We start from the raw sequence: 18,193 nt of genomic DNA on the forward strand, positions 1-18,193 counted from the left end.
TTCCAGACTCTGTCTCGCTCTACAGTACAGGAATTTATAATTTGCAGATATTTGAAATGTTTTTTCTTTTTAATAATTTCAGCAAATGCAATGATTCATCTTGCAATGTTATTTCTATTGTTTTTTATCGAAGCCTTAAAATGAATCACAGGCCCAGTAACTATGAATCTATGATTCGTAGATCGCAGTCTTGCATGAATAAAGTAAATATTATATTCAGCCCCATTTTAAATTTAGTGGAAATAAGAATGGTCATGAAAGGATCTCCACTTACCTTGCAGTTGAGTGATTTTCTATCAGATACCATGTAGCAGAAAACTTCTCACTATTAAAGTCCCCACTCTTTCCAGGAAACAACGTCTCAATGTTTGAGTGTGGAACTTTTCCCCTGCAAAAGAACACACACGAGCATTATGAAGAGCACAAAAAAAAATAATGAAAATAGACAAAGTATAGCACAGTATCTATACTGTCAAAGCTTAAAATGTACTATAAAAAAAAAAAAAAGTTGTTTTAGGCATAGGTTTAAATGATTCTCTGAGATTTACCTATACCAAATTATAATGTTTGTCACCTTCTTTTGCTTTAATTTTGCGGTCACCTTAGCAACAGACTACATAACGGTCACTTTGCATTACAGTGAATGCCGACTAGCTGATAGTTTGTAGTCTGTTGCTAAGGTGACAGCAACATTTCTACAGGGGTTGTCTGTTCTTGAAAAATCTTTTTCAAACACGTTATTCGGACATTAGGAGTTAATAGATGGTGGCCTGGCATTTGGGGGCCTCATCTTCTAGCTAGTGTAAAGAGCAGCTCCAAATAGCATCTCTCACTCTAGAGGACCCAACAAGTCGAAGGATTACACGGAAAGCCCATTGATTTCTATAAGCACAGTGTAAGGTTTTATTTGCCCTATGGTGGCAACACTTGCTGCGGGTTCCAACATAAATTACAGCTGATCACTGGGGGTTGGAGCTGAGGGACACCGTGTGATCAGATTATTGTCATGGGGTTCTTCTAAGAAAAAAAAAAAAGGATTGTCCAAAGATGACAACTCCTTTAGGCCAGAATCCCACACACACAGTTTTAATGCAGTTTTTGGCTCCATTTTTTGAGACAAAGCCAGAAGTGGATCCAAAAGGAAGGAAAAGTATAAAGAAAAGTCTGATGCATCTCCTTTCTTTTGTATCCACTTCTGTGTTTGGCTTAAAAAAACTGAGCCAAAACCTGCATCAAAACTCGGTCTGTGATCGTGGCCTCAATGTTTGACAGAATGGATAAGGTGCTGGAACTCCATGGGGCTCCTGTGACATCTAGGTGACAACCAATATGGATGCCTTTAATGATTCCATAGGCGTGTCACCCAGCTCCTAGCTAGAATAGTAGAATAGTTTGTAATGCCTGTTAAACCATAAGTCAATGAGGAAATCCACAGCTCTATTTGAAAAAACAAAACAAAAAAAAACACAGATTCTGTCTGTTTGAACGGGGGTTTATTAAAGCCCGTTTACCATTTCACATTTGGCTGGAGCGGCAAATTAATCCAGTAGCTAAAAAGCCACCTAAAATGTTTCATTAGAGGACTGGGAGAAAAAGTTGAAGGGAGTTCCAAATATCTATATTTTTGATGTTGAGGGATAACGCTCTTCTATCCGTCAGATTTGTACTAATGCATTCAGGAATTAATGTTGCTATATTAAAAGTACAGAATTTGTATATTTATTCTGTTTGCAACAATTTAAATAAAACGAATTTAAAAAAAATATAATAAAAAAAAAAAGTACAGAATATATTTTATAATACATTTCTAAACATGCACTACTGAACAGAGCCATTCATTTCCGCAGACAATATGTTAGAATACTCCCCTTTGCATCCATACTAGTAAATTAGATTAAAGAATTTGTGCATTACCCGCAGACAAGTGAACTCAAGTTTCTCTGCTTCCCATGCAGCCTTGGGAATTGCAGCGGGAGAAAAGTAACCTGGATTACAGTGTAGATCTGTCTCGCGGAGATCATACACTGGAGATCAGGCCTCCCACATATACATGTTTTCATAGCTCACTGCTGACATGTTCCTGACTGAGAACTTTAACACTCAGGAAAGAAAGGATATGCTACAAGGGCCAATTCTAATGGGACCTACGCAGCCAGATCATGTAATGAGTAACGGCAAAACAGGAATCACATTAACTCCTTACAATGAGCCAAAGCTTTAAATAGCGAGTGGGGGTCAGTGCGGTGATTGACTGTGGATGTTAGCATAGTTTTCTTTACTTAAATCATTCCTGAGTAGCACCTACATATATAATGATGGTAACTATAGAACCCGCTGAATAAGGCCCCATTCACATCTCTTTTCCCTACATCTAGCAGGTACGTCAGGGAATCTCCCAACGCACATGCAAGATGTGTACATTAGCATAACGGAGGCCAAAAGGCTGTCCACCGTCATTTAACATATATACATAATGAAAAGCTCATGACATGCACGTTAAACGGATGCCATAAGTCTATTATAATAGCCGCTGTTAGGTTTCAGTCATAGCCTACGTTTAACGTATACGTCGGGAGGTTTTCCGACTGTATTTATTAAACATAGGCAAAAAAAAACCTATATGATATGGTATATGATGCCTAAGGGGGACTAACTATATACGTCACGGTCTCCTGCAAGTGTCCAAAGTCATTACAGTACGCGTCTGCAGGTGTTCTGCCGCTATAGTCCAGAAATCATTTATCATATTTAGACTCATTTCTTGCGTTACTTTATTATTGCGCTCTCTAAGGAGTATTACTCGGCTATAGACCAGTGCTAATATTTAGCATTACTTATTGGTTAATAAAAAGGTCACTTATTTCGGAAAAAAAAAAAAAAGAGCTTTATTTGGACTCCAGTGAAATAGATGATTTACAGTCTTGGCAAACTGTAAGAAGTGACTCAGCGAGGGCTTAAATCACAGTGCAAGGCTGTTAAGTTGTCAGAGCATAGTAAATCGCAGCGTAGGAAAAAAAAAAGTTAAAAGCTTTCCATTCTACACATCTAAATTGTAACAATGATATTGTACGATTGGTACAAGATTCTTATGAAATTATTAGAAACTTAAAGGGATTACTCATTATTATGATAATAAAGCTTAAAGGGGGTTTTCTGGGAGTCAAATATTGATGTCCCATACTTATGAAAGGCCATCAATATTTGATTGATGGGATCTGACCCCCGGTATTCCTGTGACTAGCAGAATAAAGGGGTTTCGGCACCCCAGAGAGAGACGCAGACCCTTCATTGTTTACACAGGCCCAGTGCCATACATAACGCCTCATGCACACGACCGTGTGTGCCATCCAAGTCCCATCAGTGATCCAAGGAAAGATAGTTCATGAACTATCTTTCCTCGGATCGGAGACTCGGACCATTTTTCACTGACCCGATTCACCCCCTAAAGTGAACGGGTCCGTGAAGACTATCGAGTGCCACTGGGATGCCGTGAAAAAACGGCCCGAGTGGCACAACGGTCGTGTGCATGAGGCGTAAGAGTTCGACTATGCCTGGTACTGCAGCTCAGTCCCATTCACTTTGAATGAGACGGAGTTGCAGAACCAGATGCAGCCTCCCATACAAATGAGCTGCTGTGATCATGTAAACAATGAAGGTACCTACATTCAGGCGATCACTGGGGATTCTGCAGGTTGGACCACCACTGATCAGAAGGATAGACCATCAATATTTAACTGAAAGAAAATTTCTTAAATCACTGTATAATGAGTAGCCAACTGAGTCTTTTTAGCATACACCTGTCTGGTATGCGTTGGCATTTTTTTAACTGTATTGAAAAGCAAAGTCGCTTTTTATCGCAAAGGTAAACTGCACGTTATACTTTTTTTTTTTTAAATATGGGAGTGTATGGTTAATGTAAGCTGCTGTTTGGCACGCACTTCTGAGCTTTAGCAGTCATTTCAAGATTTCACCGAACATAAAAAATGTAATGTGAAAAGGGTCTAAGGCGTAGGTTGATCTATAAACGGCTTTCATCTAGATATCATGTTCAGAAAATGTTTAACGTTGTAAATGCATTGCTTTACTTATCTTGTACTGATCACGCCTTCTAATACGTTCATCTTCTCGTCCCTTATTGCTCAGCTCTTAAAGTTGGCCATAAACCCAAGATAGCGGTCTGTGGAACGCGCTCTACCTAGATTATATCTAAATGTAAATACTTAATTTCCTACATTTCAGCATTATGATAAGGATCTGTCAGTAGTAAAAGGTTAACGCTCTTGGTAGGATTATATAATGAATGGATTACCAAAAAAAAAATAAAAATTATTAAAGCTTCGGTTAGTAAGAGTTCAGTTAAGACTACACTTCATCTCCACGTAAGTTCTGTAAATGTCCCAGTAGATGGCAATGTCATACCAAGAAACGGGAAAGAACTGGGCCGTGGGAAGATCTACTTATGACCATAATACGTGGCTGACAAATGACTTGGAACCTAATTTACTTTTCAGAATACATTTTTATTACCGGGTCAGATCTCTGGTATTGACCCGCTGCAACATACACAACAACAAACGCTGCTTTGGAGTTCGGACCACAGAGTTTGGAGAGCGTTGCTTTGGATGGGAGTGTCGGCATCTCCATAATTTGGCAGCAGAAAAAATAAACCATGTGCTGGGTTCTGCAGTTGTAAGGCACAGCTGTTTTAGTGCACACAATATTTTCCAATGGAGAGAAAAAAAAAAAATCAAGACAATGGTCAAGAATAATTTGAACGCATGCTTAAAGAAGCACTCCACTTTTTTATTTGATTGCCCCCTCCATTTGTACATTGGTGTTCCAGTGGGGGTGCGGTGTGCAGAAATATTTTCAAATGCCTTCATCATGTAGTTTTCGGGTCCAGCGCCGCCCATGTGATCTTCACTTTGACCTGTCTGAAATCACTGAGCTTTTCAGAAAACCGGAACTCAGGCTCTCAATACATTCCCCGTTCTGGCTCCCATAGGAATGAATTGAGAGCCTGACTGCTGGGATTGCCAAGTATTTCTGCACACATCACCCCACTGAACCACCAATGTACAAATGGAGGCGGCAATAAAATAAAAAAAAGTGAAGTGCTTCTTTAACGTCATGTTCCCAAAAATTACAGAGTCGTATCATGGAATATTTTGCATAGTGCGCTATAAAGAAAGGCCACCAATCAGACTTCAGCTGTCATGTTTTTAAACTACATTTTAGGAAACAAAAAGGCAAATATCTTTTCTATAGGCCACTCTAGTAGCTAGTCATATTCAGTACTGATACACAATATAGCAAGCAGCTTTTTAAAAAACGGACAGTTGTAAAATGGCAATACTACACAGAGCAGACCGAATATCCATTGTCACATACGGGGGATTGAGTCTAGGCAGTCCTCCGTGAGCTAAAAACAGCCTGAGCCTCAGACTGAAAACTATTACCTACACAGATACATTGTAGCAAACCCTCAGGACTGGAGGGAGATTCATGCCTGTAATGTATTCACCACAGAAAGGATGTGTCTAGATGGGAAAAAATAAAAAATACTGCCACATTGGTCACATAAGGGGAAATTTTCCCATCAATGGCCAGCTTTGATAAACGATATTTCTTGAGTTTTTAAAGAAAAAGTCCTCTTTGGAGTACATCTGGCCCTAACATTGGTCATGTAACACTTACTGACTCAGACTCACCTTTCAACATGTATTACAAGTCCTACAACACAAGACATTATTACGATTAGTCCAGAAATTGTTTCCAGCATTGGACTGCCTTATAAACTAAGTTCTGAAGCAGAAGTGGAGATATCTGGACATATTGAATAATTTGAACTGCATTTTTGATCTATTCCTATATATGATCTCATTCACATGTGTAATAAATGTTTTAAATATGAGCCCGACTAGGGGAATGTGCTATCAACACGTCTATCTGCATATACATCTGTCATTACGAGAGAAATCATTTCTGTATTACACTATGTTGCACCATTGTATTCATGCATATTTTTCATAGATTTTTAGACTATGCTCAGATTTCGTTATGTGAACACGTTTTCCGGCAAATACGCAGAATGTATTTCACCCGACTAAGGCCAAAAGAGTGCCAATATGGCCAGATATAGTGTTATACCTCATGTGACAGCTTATTCTGAAAAGACACCTGAAAAGTTAGTATAATGCTGGTTCCTACCATCCCCAAGTATATGTAGGCTTAGTCCCAGTTCTGGGTGTATGTGCAGTGTAGGTTCACACCACAAAGAGGCTGCCTTGTCGTGGCAGGTGGGCTCACATAATTTGATCAAAATGTGCGCTAAGAACCTCCCTATTTTAAGTAGATTTAGCAGTAATGCATATTTATTTATATTTAGTGGCTTAGGTGGCATTAGTGTTGGCTGTGTGCGGTCGCCATTTTATGGTGTGCTGAAAAGTTAGGTACATTTTAGGGTCAGTTCACACAGAGTTTTTTGCTGCCGATATTGACGCGGAAACAGCATCGGAATCAGCGCTAAGAAACGGCCCAAATCATTGATTTCTGAAGGCATTTAAAAAAAACTGTGTGAACTAGGCCTTAAAGTATAAAATAAAAGGCATTTATAAGCCCAACTTGTAAAGGCAAAACAAAATTCAATAATGATTTTACAAAAACAATAGAAAAGCATTAGATCGAAAAAAAAAAAAATGAAATACTTACATGTAACAATTGTGTCTATATTATTATTTTTTAACATATTAAATAAATATATATTAGAGGATTAAGACATTATGGGCAATTCAGATCCATGTATTGCCGATCAGTAAGCAGTTGTGACCGCTTTAACAAACTTGCACACCGTCTAAAAAGAGGAAAAAAAAAAGCCAAAAAACAGCATGTGGACAAATGAAAACAATAAAACGCCGCTGACTGCCCCGGGAAGAGTTAAGGTTGAGATCCCCAGACTTGGGCCACCCAGCTAGTCTGCAAATGCATTGTCCTGCATTCCCAATGGATTTCCTATCAGTCAGCTTTGGGACATTTTACATAAACATTCCCCTAGAAATGACTGAAGACTCCTTTACCTTCAAGCAAGGCGTTTCCTTGGCTTTCGTTTTATGACATTCATCAGAAGAATATCTGTGTATTTGATTTCGCTCGCCCTCGTTGGGGAGAAACCGCACTGTTTTCAATCTATTTCTAGTCATCAGTTTCAAAGTTAAGGAGAAGGAAATAGATTTCCTGACTGCACCCCCATTCAGTTCAGCATAAGCAAAATCAAAAAGGGATTAAGAGTTTGCCTTATGTATACAATGTAAGTTCTAAATACGACTAGGGTAATCCGAGTCACGTCTTGGAAGAAGTAGGTGATTTGAAATTATTGGTGTGCCAAGTGTTCAATCAGTAATACGCACAATCGGAGATTTTAACTAATGCCGACCTGAAATGTGTTTACGTGTACCACAATTACCCAAGCTGACAAGACCAGAATGCAGGGGGGGGGGGGGGGGGTAGGTAGGGGGGAGAAAAAAAAAAAAAGGAGATTAGAGCCATGTTTTTTTTAATGTACCAAGATTTTTCAACATTAACTGAATATATGCGGACTGCAAACTAATGTAGAAAACTAAAATGTCGAACTAATTTACAGCAATGATTTCATAATTTTTTGAAACAAGTATTTTCTTTTATTTTAAATCTATACATAGAGTTGAATACATTTGCAAATCATTTTCTTAGTTTATTTTGTGCTCATTCTTCCTCCCCAGTTCCATCCAAAGTGAAAGTAAAATTCAACTGGTTACTCCTAAGGGACTAAATGTTACGTGGAATCAGTCACGTGACACGACAGCTTAGTTTTCTGTTTAAATGTCATTAGACCTGACGAAAAAAACTTATGCATTTAGCATGGATTGTGAATACAGACAACAACACAGGGCAACTTACAATTCGTACAAGATAAGTAAAATATAAATATAAAAACCTATAATAAAAGAATTAAGATTTAAAAAGGATTTTATTTTATATGTACAATAAAACATGGATATAAAAAGTGGAATAGTAGTATTTCTGTGCACATCCTGACACACACATACCGTGTAAGGGCTTAGTTTTTGCGGGACGAGCTGTAGTTTTATTGGCACCATTTTTTTGATCACTTTTTTTTTATTTCATATTTTAAAGCACCAAGGTTACCAAAAAACTATTTTGATGTTTTACATTTTTAAACTCACCGTGCAAGTTAAATAATGGTATATTGTAATGGATCGGACTTTTACGTACACATCGATACCAAACTATTTTCATTTTTACATTGTGCTTGGGGAAAAATGGGAAAAGGTGTTTTTTTTTAACTTTTAATATTATTATTATTATTAGTTTTTTTTACACATTTATTAGTTCCCCTAGGGGACTTGAACAAGCGGCCATTTGGTTACATGTGGAGTTACTGAAACAGCGTAACTACGCTGTTTCCCTAACTCCCATTGTAGTGAATGACAGTTACGGAAGCAGCGTAGCATTCGAGCTACGCTATTTCCGTAACTACTGTTCAGTTCTATGGGAGTTACGGAAACAGCGTAGCTCCGCAAGTTACGCTGTTTCAGTAACTCCACATGTAATCAAGTGGCCGGGAGAGAACAGAAAGCAAGAACGGGGTTTAGGGGGCCCCGTTCTAGAGATGGGTGCGGGTCCCAGAGGTGGGGCCTGCATCTATCTGACATTTATGACATATCCTGTGGATATGTCATAAATGTCCTTCATAGAAAAACCCCTATAAATGCCACGTTCGCTATTGACCATGGCATTTAATTAGTTAAAGGGGTTTGCCATAAAACACATTTATCCCCTATCCACAGGAAAGGGGCTACATGTGAGATCTCTGGGGGACCCCCAGCAATAAGTAGAACAAGGGGAGCGAAAGTCACCCAGAGCAGCTCCATATAGATTAATGGGGAGCCGCTCGCGAATGCGCAGAACAATCCCATTGATCTCTATGAAGCTGCCGGACACAGAACGCGGAACTCACATCTTCTCATGCAGCGCTCTTGGTAATTTTCGGTCCCCGTACTCATAATTGATCACACATGTATCCCCTATCCTGCGGATAGGGGATACATGTGTTTTATGGCACAACCCGTTTAAACGGCCAGGAAGAGCGAAATTGCTGATCCTGGTCGTTAGAGCAGCATGTCAGAAGCTGACACCTGCAGTGTATGGAGCGGGCTCAGTGCGTGAGCCCGCTCCATACATCATCCCCCTCCGGCTCCATGATGTGCCGGCACGTCATGGGTTGGGAAGGGGTTAAGTAATGAGGCTGTCATGGCGCCCGCCGATGCCGGGTCCCTTGACGGCGGGCTATAAGACGCAGGGACTTTTTATCAAGATGTATTCTTGCTAAAAACTGCGTCTTATAGTCCGAAAAATACGGTATATGAAAAATTAAGCATACTCTAATAAAAGAATATATAAGCATATAATGCCAACAACCATATTATTAATATTAAACGAGTTCTGGAATATCCAAATATGTGAATTTTGAATTAAAATAAGAATTACACATTCGCAGAATATACAAACATTTAACGGGCATACTGTCGTTTTCACGCTGGTGTTTGTGTGTCATTTCATTTGAATTAATTTCTTAAAATGATTAAGAACATCAGTCAAAACAACAAAAATAATAAAATAGAAAAATGTAAAGCCATGTCAGCCAGTACACTAGAAGTACGCTACACTTCAAGCTTCATATTAGATACAGTAAAAAAAAAAAATAAAAAAAAAAATACTAAATTTAAAAAAAAAGTCCTAAACCGTTCCCATATTACAGGTATAGATGTGCATGTATTACTTTGTTTAAAGGGGTTGTCCCATAAAGATAACCCTGTTTTATGCGCACTATAAGGGCACGCGGATGTCACAGAGGCAAGCCCCTTGCTTGGGTACTTCCCCTATTAGTCACAGCGGAAAGCTGCTCACGAAGAGCGAATCTCCCTCAGATGTACCCAGGATGTCCATGTATTACATGGTCAGCAATTTATTTGGAACGTAATGCTGGCTGCTGCTTCCCTGGGTAATAACAGCTGACTCGTTTCGGCAGTCTGACCCGAGCAAATCCCTCGGTAAGGTGCAATTTTAAAAGGGGATGTCTTCATAAGGGAAACCATTTTAATCAGGCCGATGCCACTCATTTAGGAAACATAAAAAAGGTGGAAAAAAAAAAACAGGTTAATAACCTGCAAATAGTAACACCCTCAAGATAAATCAAAACTATGTTTGAATCAGAGGTGGAAGGAAAGCGGTACGTTGACCTCAGCCTCTTGTGTGTATAGTAAGTTAGGTCATCGCTCTGTACACTTGCTGGAGAGATACAATCAGGAGGACACAAAGAAGTGGCGTACAGCCAGGACACTACATGTTAGATTTCAACAAGTGATTCATTTGTTAAACACATGACACATCCAGCCAAAAATACAAGAACCAAGTGGATGGATGGACAGATTGCTAGTCTGACACCCACAAAGCCTCTCCTTGCCATTCAGAAGATTACTTCATACAAGTGCTTCACTCGTACTTATTTTATTAGCTGGTTCCATTACAAAAAACCTGGATGTGATTCAGGAAAAAAAACAACGAAGTTATAGGTCATCATTATATTCGTGTGCAACTGTAGTTTCTATGAGCAAGCTGCCAGCTACCCCATCTACCTCCACATGCCGCAATATCATAAGCACTGATAATCAATCCCCCATATGCCATAATGGTCTACAGAGTCTACATAGGAGCTGCATACACAAAATGTCAGTAGGGTTTCAATTTTATTTTTTAGATGCATTGGAACAAAAAAAAAAAAAAAAAAGGTTGAAAAGAGTTCATAGCCTGTAACGCTCTTAAAAAGCTTTAATTCAACTAACATTTCCAGAAAACGACAGTATAAAAAATGCTTCTGGATAACATTAATAACAGCCGTACATTTTTTTCAAAAGTTTGGATAGTAAATTCAAACGAAAGTGTTGTTTTTGGGAGAACTCAACCTCTCCAGTCATCAGACTAAGGAAAATGCAAGATTTCCCACTCACGGCTCCTTGGAATCCTGGGGTTTGACAAAACCTCTTTTAGGTAGGAATGAGAAAAGGAATTTCCCCAGAAGTGGAAAAATGGTTTAGGGGCTCCCGTATGTTAAGAACAGACATTTGTACAGACATTTGTGTGTACACACACACACACACACACACACACACACACACACATTTCAGTAAATATGTGCAGGTACTGATCTGCAAGGACCTTCTAGACACACCCGTCCTATGAACGGAACAGCAACCAGAGCAGAAGCATCACCATTAACCACTGCCTCTCCACATCTCTGATGTCTGGCGAGTTCAGGGGAGGGCACTATAGGTGCCAATATGTTGTATTACTCAGGCTGTCATTGTATTGGGACACTGCGGCTGTCATTAAATTAGGGCACTGTGCCTTCTACTGGGGCATTGTGGCTGGCATTGTATTGGGACACTTTGGTACTGCATCGCCTTAATATTACCCATAGGACATGTACAGTAAAATAAAAAAAACTATTTTCTCCTCTTTTATGCTTTAAATTATGGGTGCGTCTTCTGGTCAAATGTGTCTTATAGTCCAAAAAAATACGGTACAGATGTAGCCGTCTTTATCTTGACTTTCAACGCACTAAATACACAGTGGCAAGATCCTTTATCTTTGACTTTTTCAATGACTTTTCATTGGCTTTTGTTGTGTGATACCATGCTGCAGCAAGTTATCAGAGTCAAGAAAAAGATGGCTGCATCCGTACTTTAATTAAGAAAACAAGTTTTATTACAATCTAAGGCTATGTTCACACGGAGTATTTTGGGGGAGGAATATCTGCCTCAAAGTTCCAAACGGAATTTTGAGGCAGATATTCCTCCCCCAAAATACTCCGTGTGAACAGCAATTATCGCGCCGTTTTTCGCCCGCGGCCATTGAGCGCCGCGGGCATAAAACACGCTTTCTCCTGCCTCCCATTGAAGTCAATGGGAGGTCGGAGGCAGAAGCGCCCGAAGATAGGGCATGTCGCTTCTTTTTCCCGCGAGGCAGTTTTACTGCTCGCGGGAAAAAGACGCCGACGCCTCCCATTGAAATCAATGGGAGGCGTTCTCGGGCCGTTTCTGCCGAGTTTTGCGACGCGGTTTCCGCGTCAAAAAACTCGGCAAAAGACCCCGTGTGAACATAGCCTAAAAGTAATCCTAGACCCTGCTCACACAGAGTTTTTTTGCAGCCAGAAAAATCTGCCTCAAAATTCCTTCAGGAACTTTGGGGCAGATTTTGACCTACCTGCACTTTCTTGCCGCGTTTTTTGGCCACGGCCATTGAGTGCCACGGGCAAAAAATGCTGCGAAAAACGCTTTCTCTGCCTGCCATTGATTTCAATTGGAGGTCAGAGGTCGGAACCATGACAAGAAAGAACATGTCGCTTTTTTTTTAATTTTTTTACCACAGGTGGTAAAAGATGTTTTTTGCCATGTGAACTGGGCCTTAGAAGAATATTAAAGGAATGCCTGTGTTTAATGCTACTTCAATCTGTAACAGAGGCAGATTGCTACTCATTGAATAAATGCCATTTTGAATAAATGAATATATTTACATCACAGAGCACTTAATTTCACATTCCCCTATACTTCCCAAAGCCAAAATGTATTTAGCAAACACTCAGCAGCTTCCGCAACTTTTGCCAGGGATTTATGAGAGATGGAGGCGGCTGCAGACCCCAATATTGCTGGAATTTGCCATGAATAAGTCAAAATATCTCATACTGCACGCAAATCCCCATTTCTGTAGCCATTTGTTGTGCGGTCTGAACTTCTTAGGATTTGCCATAATTCAAGGAGAATACAAAATGTTCCTTTAAATCATAACTGTACATCCCGTCCATAGACAAAAGGACATACAGGAGCCCCCCATCAAACATACGAATCATAAAGGCAAATATTACCACATTCATTTGCTAAATTTATTACATAAAAGTAACGCTTACCTTTCTATATCAATACCCAAGGGATTAGCAGGTCTTTGAGATAGAGGCGATATCCCTTTATTCCGGTCTGTACGCAAGTCATAATAATTCAATTCTTCCACCCATACCGCTGACTGGTCCAAAATACCTACAACAAAAATAGTTTAGGAATACAATACAGAGTGTATAGACCAAATATAGTAGAAGAACCAGGCAGTGTGGCTTTTCTCATCCGCACACCTTGCGGTTGAAGAGTATATGAGCCACAGCCATTGTTGTCTGGATCTTACGATCACACTTCATTGTTTTAGACTGTGGGTACCCCTGCCCAAAATCTATTAAGGGCGGTTTTCTATTGGGTGCTGCTTGTGGCTAGGTGTATGCAGACATACACACTGTATATTGTTGCAATAAGTGTATTACGGTTATAAGGACATTTCAAAATGTTTAAGAATCTGGAGTTTGTGCTTTAATAAATATCGTCGAGGACGTCGGCAGTTCTTACGAAAGGGTTAACTAGTGCTGACTTCTGTGGGGTCCTGACAAAGATACACTGCCCCGCTGCTGTAGGGAGATAAATATTTAGATTACCTCCGCAGGACACGCTTTCTGCTGTGTAAGTATCTGGTAGAAAAATTACTTTTTTGTAACAACCCAAGGACATAATATTCAGTCAGATGTTCTGTAACAAAACGTTCTAGCAACAGGTCAGTTGGATGGCGCCGTGCTCGCCGCTTTCAGGAAAATGGCAAGGGGGTTGGCATGAGTAATAAATCACTGTGGGAAGACGGACATGGATTCCTGAACACTATACCGCCCACCTGACCTATTCAGTCAACGCGTCCAAGCAGTGCGCAGACCCCAGATCTGCAGTGCAAGGAGGAGGTTTAGTGTTAGGTTATGGGAGCAACCCAAAACTAAGGACTCTTCCCTTAACCATCCTCATACGGCCATTATCTGCCCATAGACATTAAAGTACATTTGGCCCTTTGTGAAGAAACATTCATTTAACGGACCAATCCTTTAGCTAAAAAATTCCATAGACATTTTATTAGTCTATTAGTGATAGTTTCTGTACATAGTGGGTTGAAAAAAAAAACAACAAAACAGGATATGTCCATCAATTTCGACTTTTGGTCTTCCGCTCAATCTCCTGGGGTTTGTGAGTAAATTACACCCCCAGGTGATCGAGAGGAAGGCAAAATTAATTAAGTAATTTTTAGGATGCGTTCGTTAAACTGCTAGAATGGTTTTATTTGTTGGACTAGCGACATGATTTTTTTTTTTGTGACCAATGCAGGTTTCTTTTCTTACAATTTATATACACATAATGTTTGATTTTTTAGCATCTTTAGGCTTATAGTTTGAAGAAAATGTAAAATAAATATGCTTTTTTACATTTTAGAAAAAAAATTCTGGTAATAATATAGTACTACCCTAAACTAGACTTCATTTATGATAGTCCTAGTCTACCATAAATTTACCTATTACATGTCTGTTTTAGGGTAATTGGGTCAGGGCTCGCGTTACGACAATGATTGTATTTTATGTGCCATTTTTTTAATTTCTTTTTGTTTTTTTACTTTTATTCTTTTTATTATTATGGCCTGTCCCTTAAAAAGGTCAGAAAACTATTTTTTGGGGGGCTTTATTATTTACTTACACTATACTTTTCCACTTTAACTGGGGCTGCACAAATAAGCCCTGTTATAGTGACTATGGTCATGGTTAGGGCTGGGTTTGGTTTAGTTAGACCTAGTAGCAGCCTTCTACTGGCATCCTACCGATCATGTGACCAGTCACATGATCACCAGGACCAATAGCTGCTGCTGCCTCTATTCTATACAAAGCTGTGTACGTGAGTATAGAGAAGACAAAAGCGGTGAAAACCACTTCGGTCTTCTCTCCAGGGTCCCTGGCAGTCTCTGACTGCCGTGCACATGATATTCCGCTGCCCAATCGTTCGGGCGGTCCTCAACCGGTTATAACGGAGATCTTCCATACTCTTTATTAATTTAGCTGCCAGGCTTTGTTCTTCCTCCTGCTCCCTTATATACTTTTTATGCACTTTATGGACTGCACTTTCAAATTGTGATGGCACTAGTGCTTTATAAAGTGGTAAAATAATGCCTTCTTTTCTTGAACTCATGCCTCTTTTAATACAGAACAATATCTCGTCGACTCAGTAACAGTCTGGGATAGAATGTTATAATTAAATGTATTATCAATACATATATACACCCAAACTCCAACATTGAAGTGATTCATTCAGCGTATAAACACCAGTAATATTTTTTGCCCAGCTGTAATTTTTCTGCCCATTCTGCATTTCTTACCAGATGTCACCATACAGGATAAATTAGTCTGAATCAATAACATTACACAGCATTGTATGAAAACTCCCACTTCTGCATCATTATTCATAAACCGTAATGGTCCCAGTTAAATATGAGCATTTATGACTGCTTTTTGGGAAAAAAAATTTTTTACTTTAATTGTGCTATCCAGATCAATGGATAGTTAATACATGGCTAGTCAACTCCATGCACGGGTGACAAACGGACAACAAGCAGCCCCAAAAAACGTTTGCTTGTGTCAACCCTTCATCCAAAAGTCACAGACAACTATACTCTAAAATCTTGGGCATCTTTACACTAGTCTGTTGGGACGATGGGATCAATAAAATGTCTGATAATGTAAAACAAACAACAACAACAAAAACATTAGGAAAAAACATAAGAAAAGACTGTACAAAGACATAGTGAAAAGTGTAATTTACAGTTATATCTTGTAGCAATTTAAATGATTAAAAACTGTATCTTGACATATAAAAATAAAATTACCAATCTTGTCAGGCTTGACCAACTTAAAAAATACAGTTGAAGTCCCCTTTCCTCCAGATTTTGTGGTAACAATGATGTCCCCTTTATCATTCTTGTCTTGACCAACCCGGCACACTATTTTGCTGGCAGATATCCACTCCGCTGTCAGCAGACAATTATGTCCACAAATGGTTAACCCTGTAAAACAAAAATAGAAATGTCAACGTATTGTATGCCCCTATTTATCTGGGCACTCTATCGCTATCCAATAACTTTATACACTGGTTTAATCTGTCACTTTATGGCTTTACATGGACAATTTATGTATTATATCTGAGACAATTGGGCAGATTTATTAAGACTGGTATTTCATACGCCAGTCGAAGAAAAAAAAAAAGTGTTAGAGTGAGCTGCGCCAAATTTATTAAAAGGAGCACGCTTCTTAATAAATTTGGCTCATTTTGGACTGTTCCAAAGTCAGAAAAAAAACAACCTATGCCTGCAGGCGTATATATATGTGCGCTAAAATTTGTCCCATCACGGACTTCAGGGTGGAGGCCACACCAACCCCAATAATCCCAGCTTACTTTTCTCTGCACTTTTCAGACGTCACAAACTTTGCCAAAAGGTAAAGAATACCCTATTCCTGCACTACTAAAGAAATACCCTAAATATATATTTTGTGTCAACCAATTTGTAAAACATACATTATTTTAACACACACTATATCCAAAATCACTTTAAAAGCCTGAAAAGGGTTCTGCGATACTCATTCCGATTCTATAATATATGACTTAATGACTGGCGTAGTAGCGAGTATGCCAGATCATAATATCCTGGCGCGTGATAGATTTGTCACTGCGGTGCGCAGAATAACACATCAGACAAATATATCACGCACCAGGATATGATACATCTTGAGGAAGGCCTGCGTGATGAATCGTCGCCGTTATGTACTGTTGTGCTACACACTAAGGGCTTATTTAGACGAGCGTAATTCTCATCCATGTGCTGTGCATTAAAACAACAGACAGCACGATTGATTTCAACGGGGCCAATCACACATGCGTGAGTTTTCACGCAGCGAGCGTCCGTTGCGTGAAACTCACTGCATGTCCTATATTAGTCCGTTTTCGCTCACCCGAAGTCAATGGGTGCCTGAAAACCACGGACAGCACACGGACACGCATTTCACGCATCAGTTACATTGAAAAAACAAACAAGTGCTTGCAAGTACGTGAAAAACACATGCCACTCGCAAAGCACACGGATACAAAACGCAACACAGGCGGACAGATTTACGTGCATTTTTATTTTACACACGTAAATCTTTCACGCTCATGTGAATGTAGCCTAAAGCACTGAAAATTTTATCTGGCAGTGCCATGCACATTGAATTTCTATGGTGGATCTAGCTGGAACCCACCCCCATATTAGCACACCTCGACCTAACCTGGTGAACAAGATACCTATTTGGGTGCAGCAGGATAGTACTGAATACTCGCTACTGCTCTAGCGCAGAGAGTCATAGTTAGCTTCGAAATGAATATCACAGAACCCTCGTTGGGTTTTCAACGTGATTAGGTCATAGTCTATGTTAATAAAAGTTATGTTTTACATATTTGTTAACAAAATATATGTAGGGTATTTCTTTAGTAGTCCGGGAATAAGGTTCTATTTGCCTTCTGGCAATCAGTCGGTACTATTGAATATAGGGCTAAGTAAACAGCTGTATTCTATCCAGATAAAACCCATTATATATATATATATATATATATATATATATATATAATCTCAATCACACAAAAAATGGCGACTACACACTGCGAACACCAACACACTGGAGGGTTGGTGGCTGCCTCCATTTCTTGATCTGGCACTCCTCCCATTCTGCCCTGGGTGATTTTAATTCGTTTCAGGTCGGTTCCTACCATCCCCAAGAATATGTAGGTTTAGCCCCAGTTCTGGGTGTATGTGCAGAGTAGGTTTCCACCTTACAGAGGTCGCCTTGTCGTGGCAGGTGGGCAAACACTTTTTGATCAAAATGTGCGCTAAGAACCTCCCTATTGTAAGTAGATTTAGCAGTAATGCATATTTATTTATATTTAGTGGCTTAGGTGGCATTAGTGTACAGTGTGCGGTCGCCATTTTTTTGTCTGCTGTAGAATTTTGCGGTCACAGGCATTCTTGCACCTGTTTACATGTTTTGTTTCATTTTGTTGGAATGTGCAGTTTTAACATGGGAGCTTACGTGTTATAAATGTCACTGTATGGCATATGTCACAGACATCCGCTAAACGTATAGGTTATGAGCTTTTCATGACGTATATGTTAAACGGATGCCATAATCGTTTTTAGGTAATGGATGCCA

The 18,193-nt window shown here is 39.5% G+C and overlaps 1 protein-coding gene across 1 annotated transcript in view; it reads right to left on the reverse strand.

Moving 5' to 3' along the window:
* Positions 1-18,193, reverse strand: part of EXOC2 (exocyst complex component 2) — a 136,125-nt gene that overhangs the window by 109,783 nt on the left and 8,149 nt on the right. Inside the window, exons 2-4 of the mRNA XM_075826691.1 lie at positions 15,844-16,020; positions 13,022-13,148; positions 275-388 (exon numbers count right to left, since the gene is read on the reverse strand). Of these exons, the coding sequence (XP_075682806.1) occupies positions 275-388; positions 13,022-13,148; positions 15,844-16,020 (418 nt within the window). The remainder of the gene's footprint in view (positions 1-274; positions 389-13,021; positions 13,149-15,843; positions 16,021-18,193) is intronic.

This window comes from Rhinoderma darwinii, chromosome 5 (genome assembly GCF_050947455.1).
Source record: "Rhinoderma darwinii isolate aRhiDar2 chromosome 5, aRhiDar2.hap1, whole genome shotgun sequence".
Taxonomy (NCBI): Eukaryota; Metazoa; Chordata; class Amphibia; order Anura; family Rhinodermatidae; genus Rhinoderma; species Rhinoderma darwinii.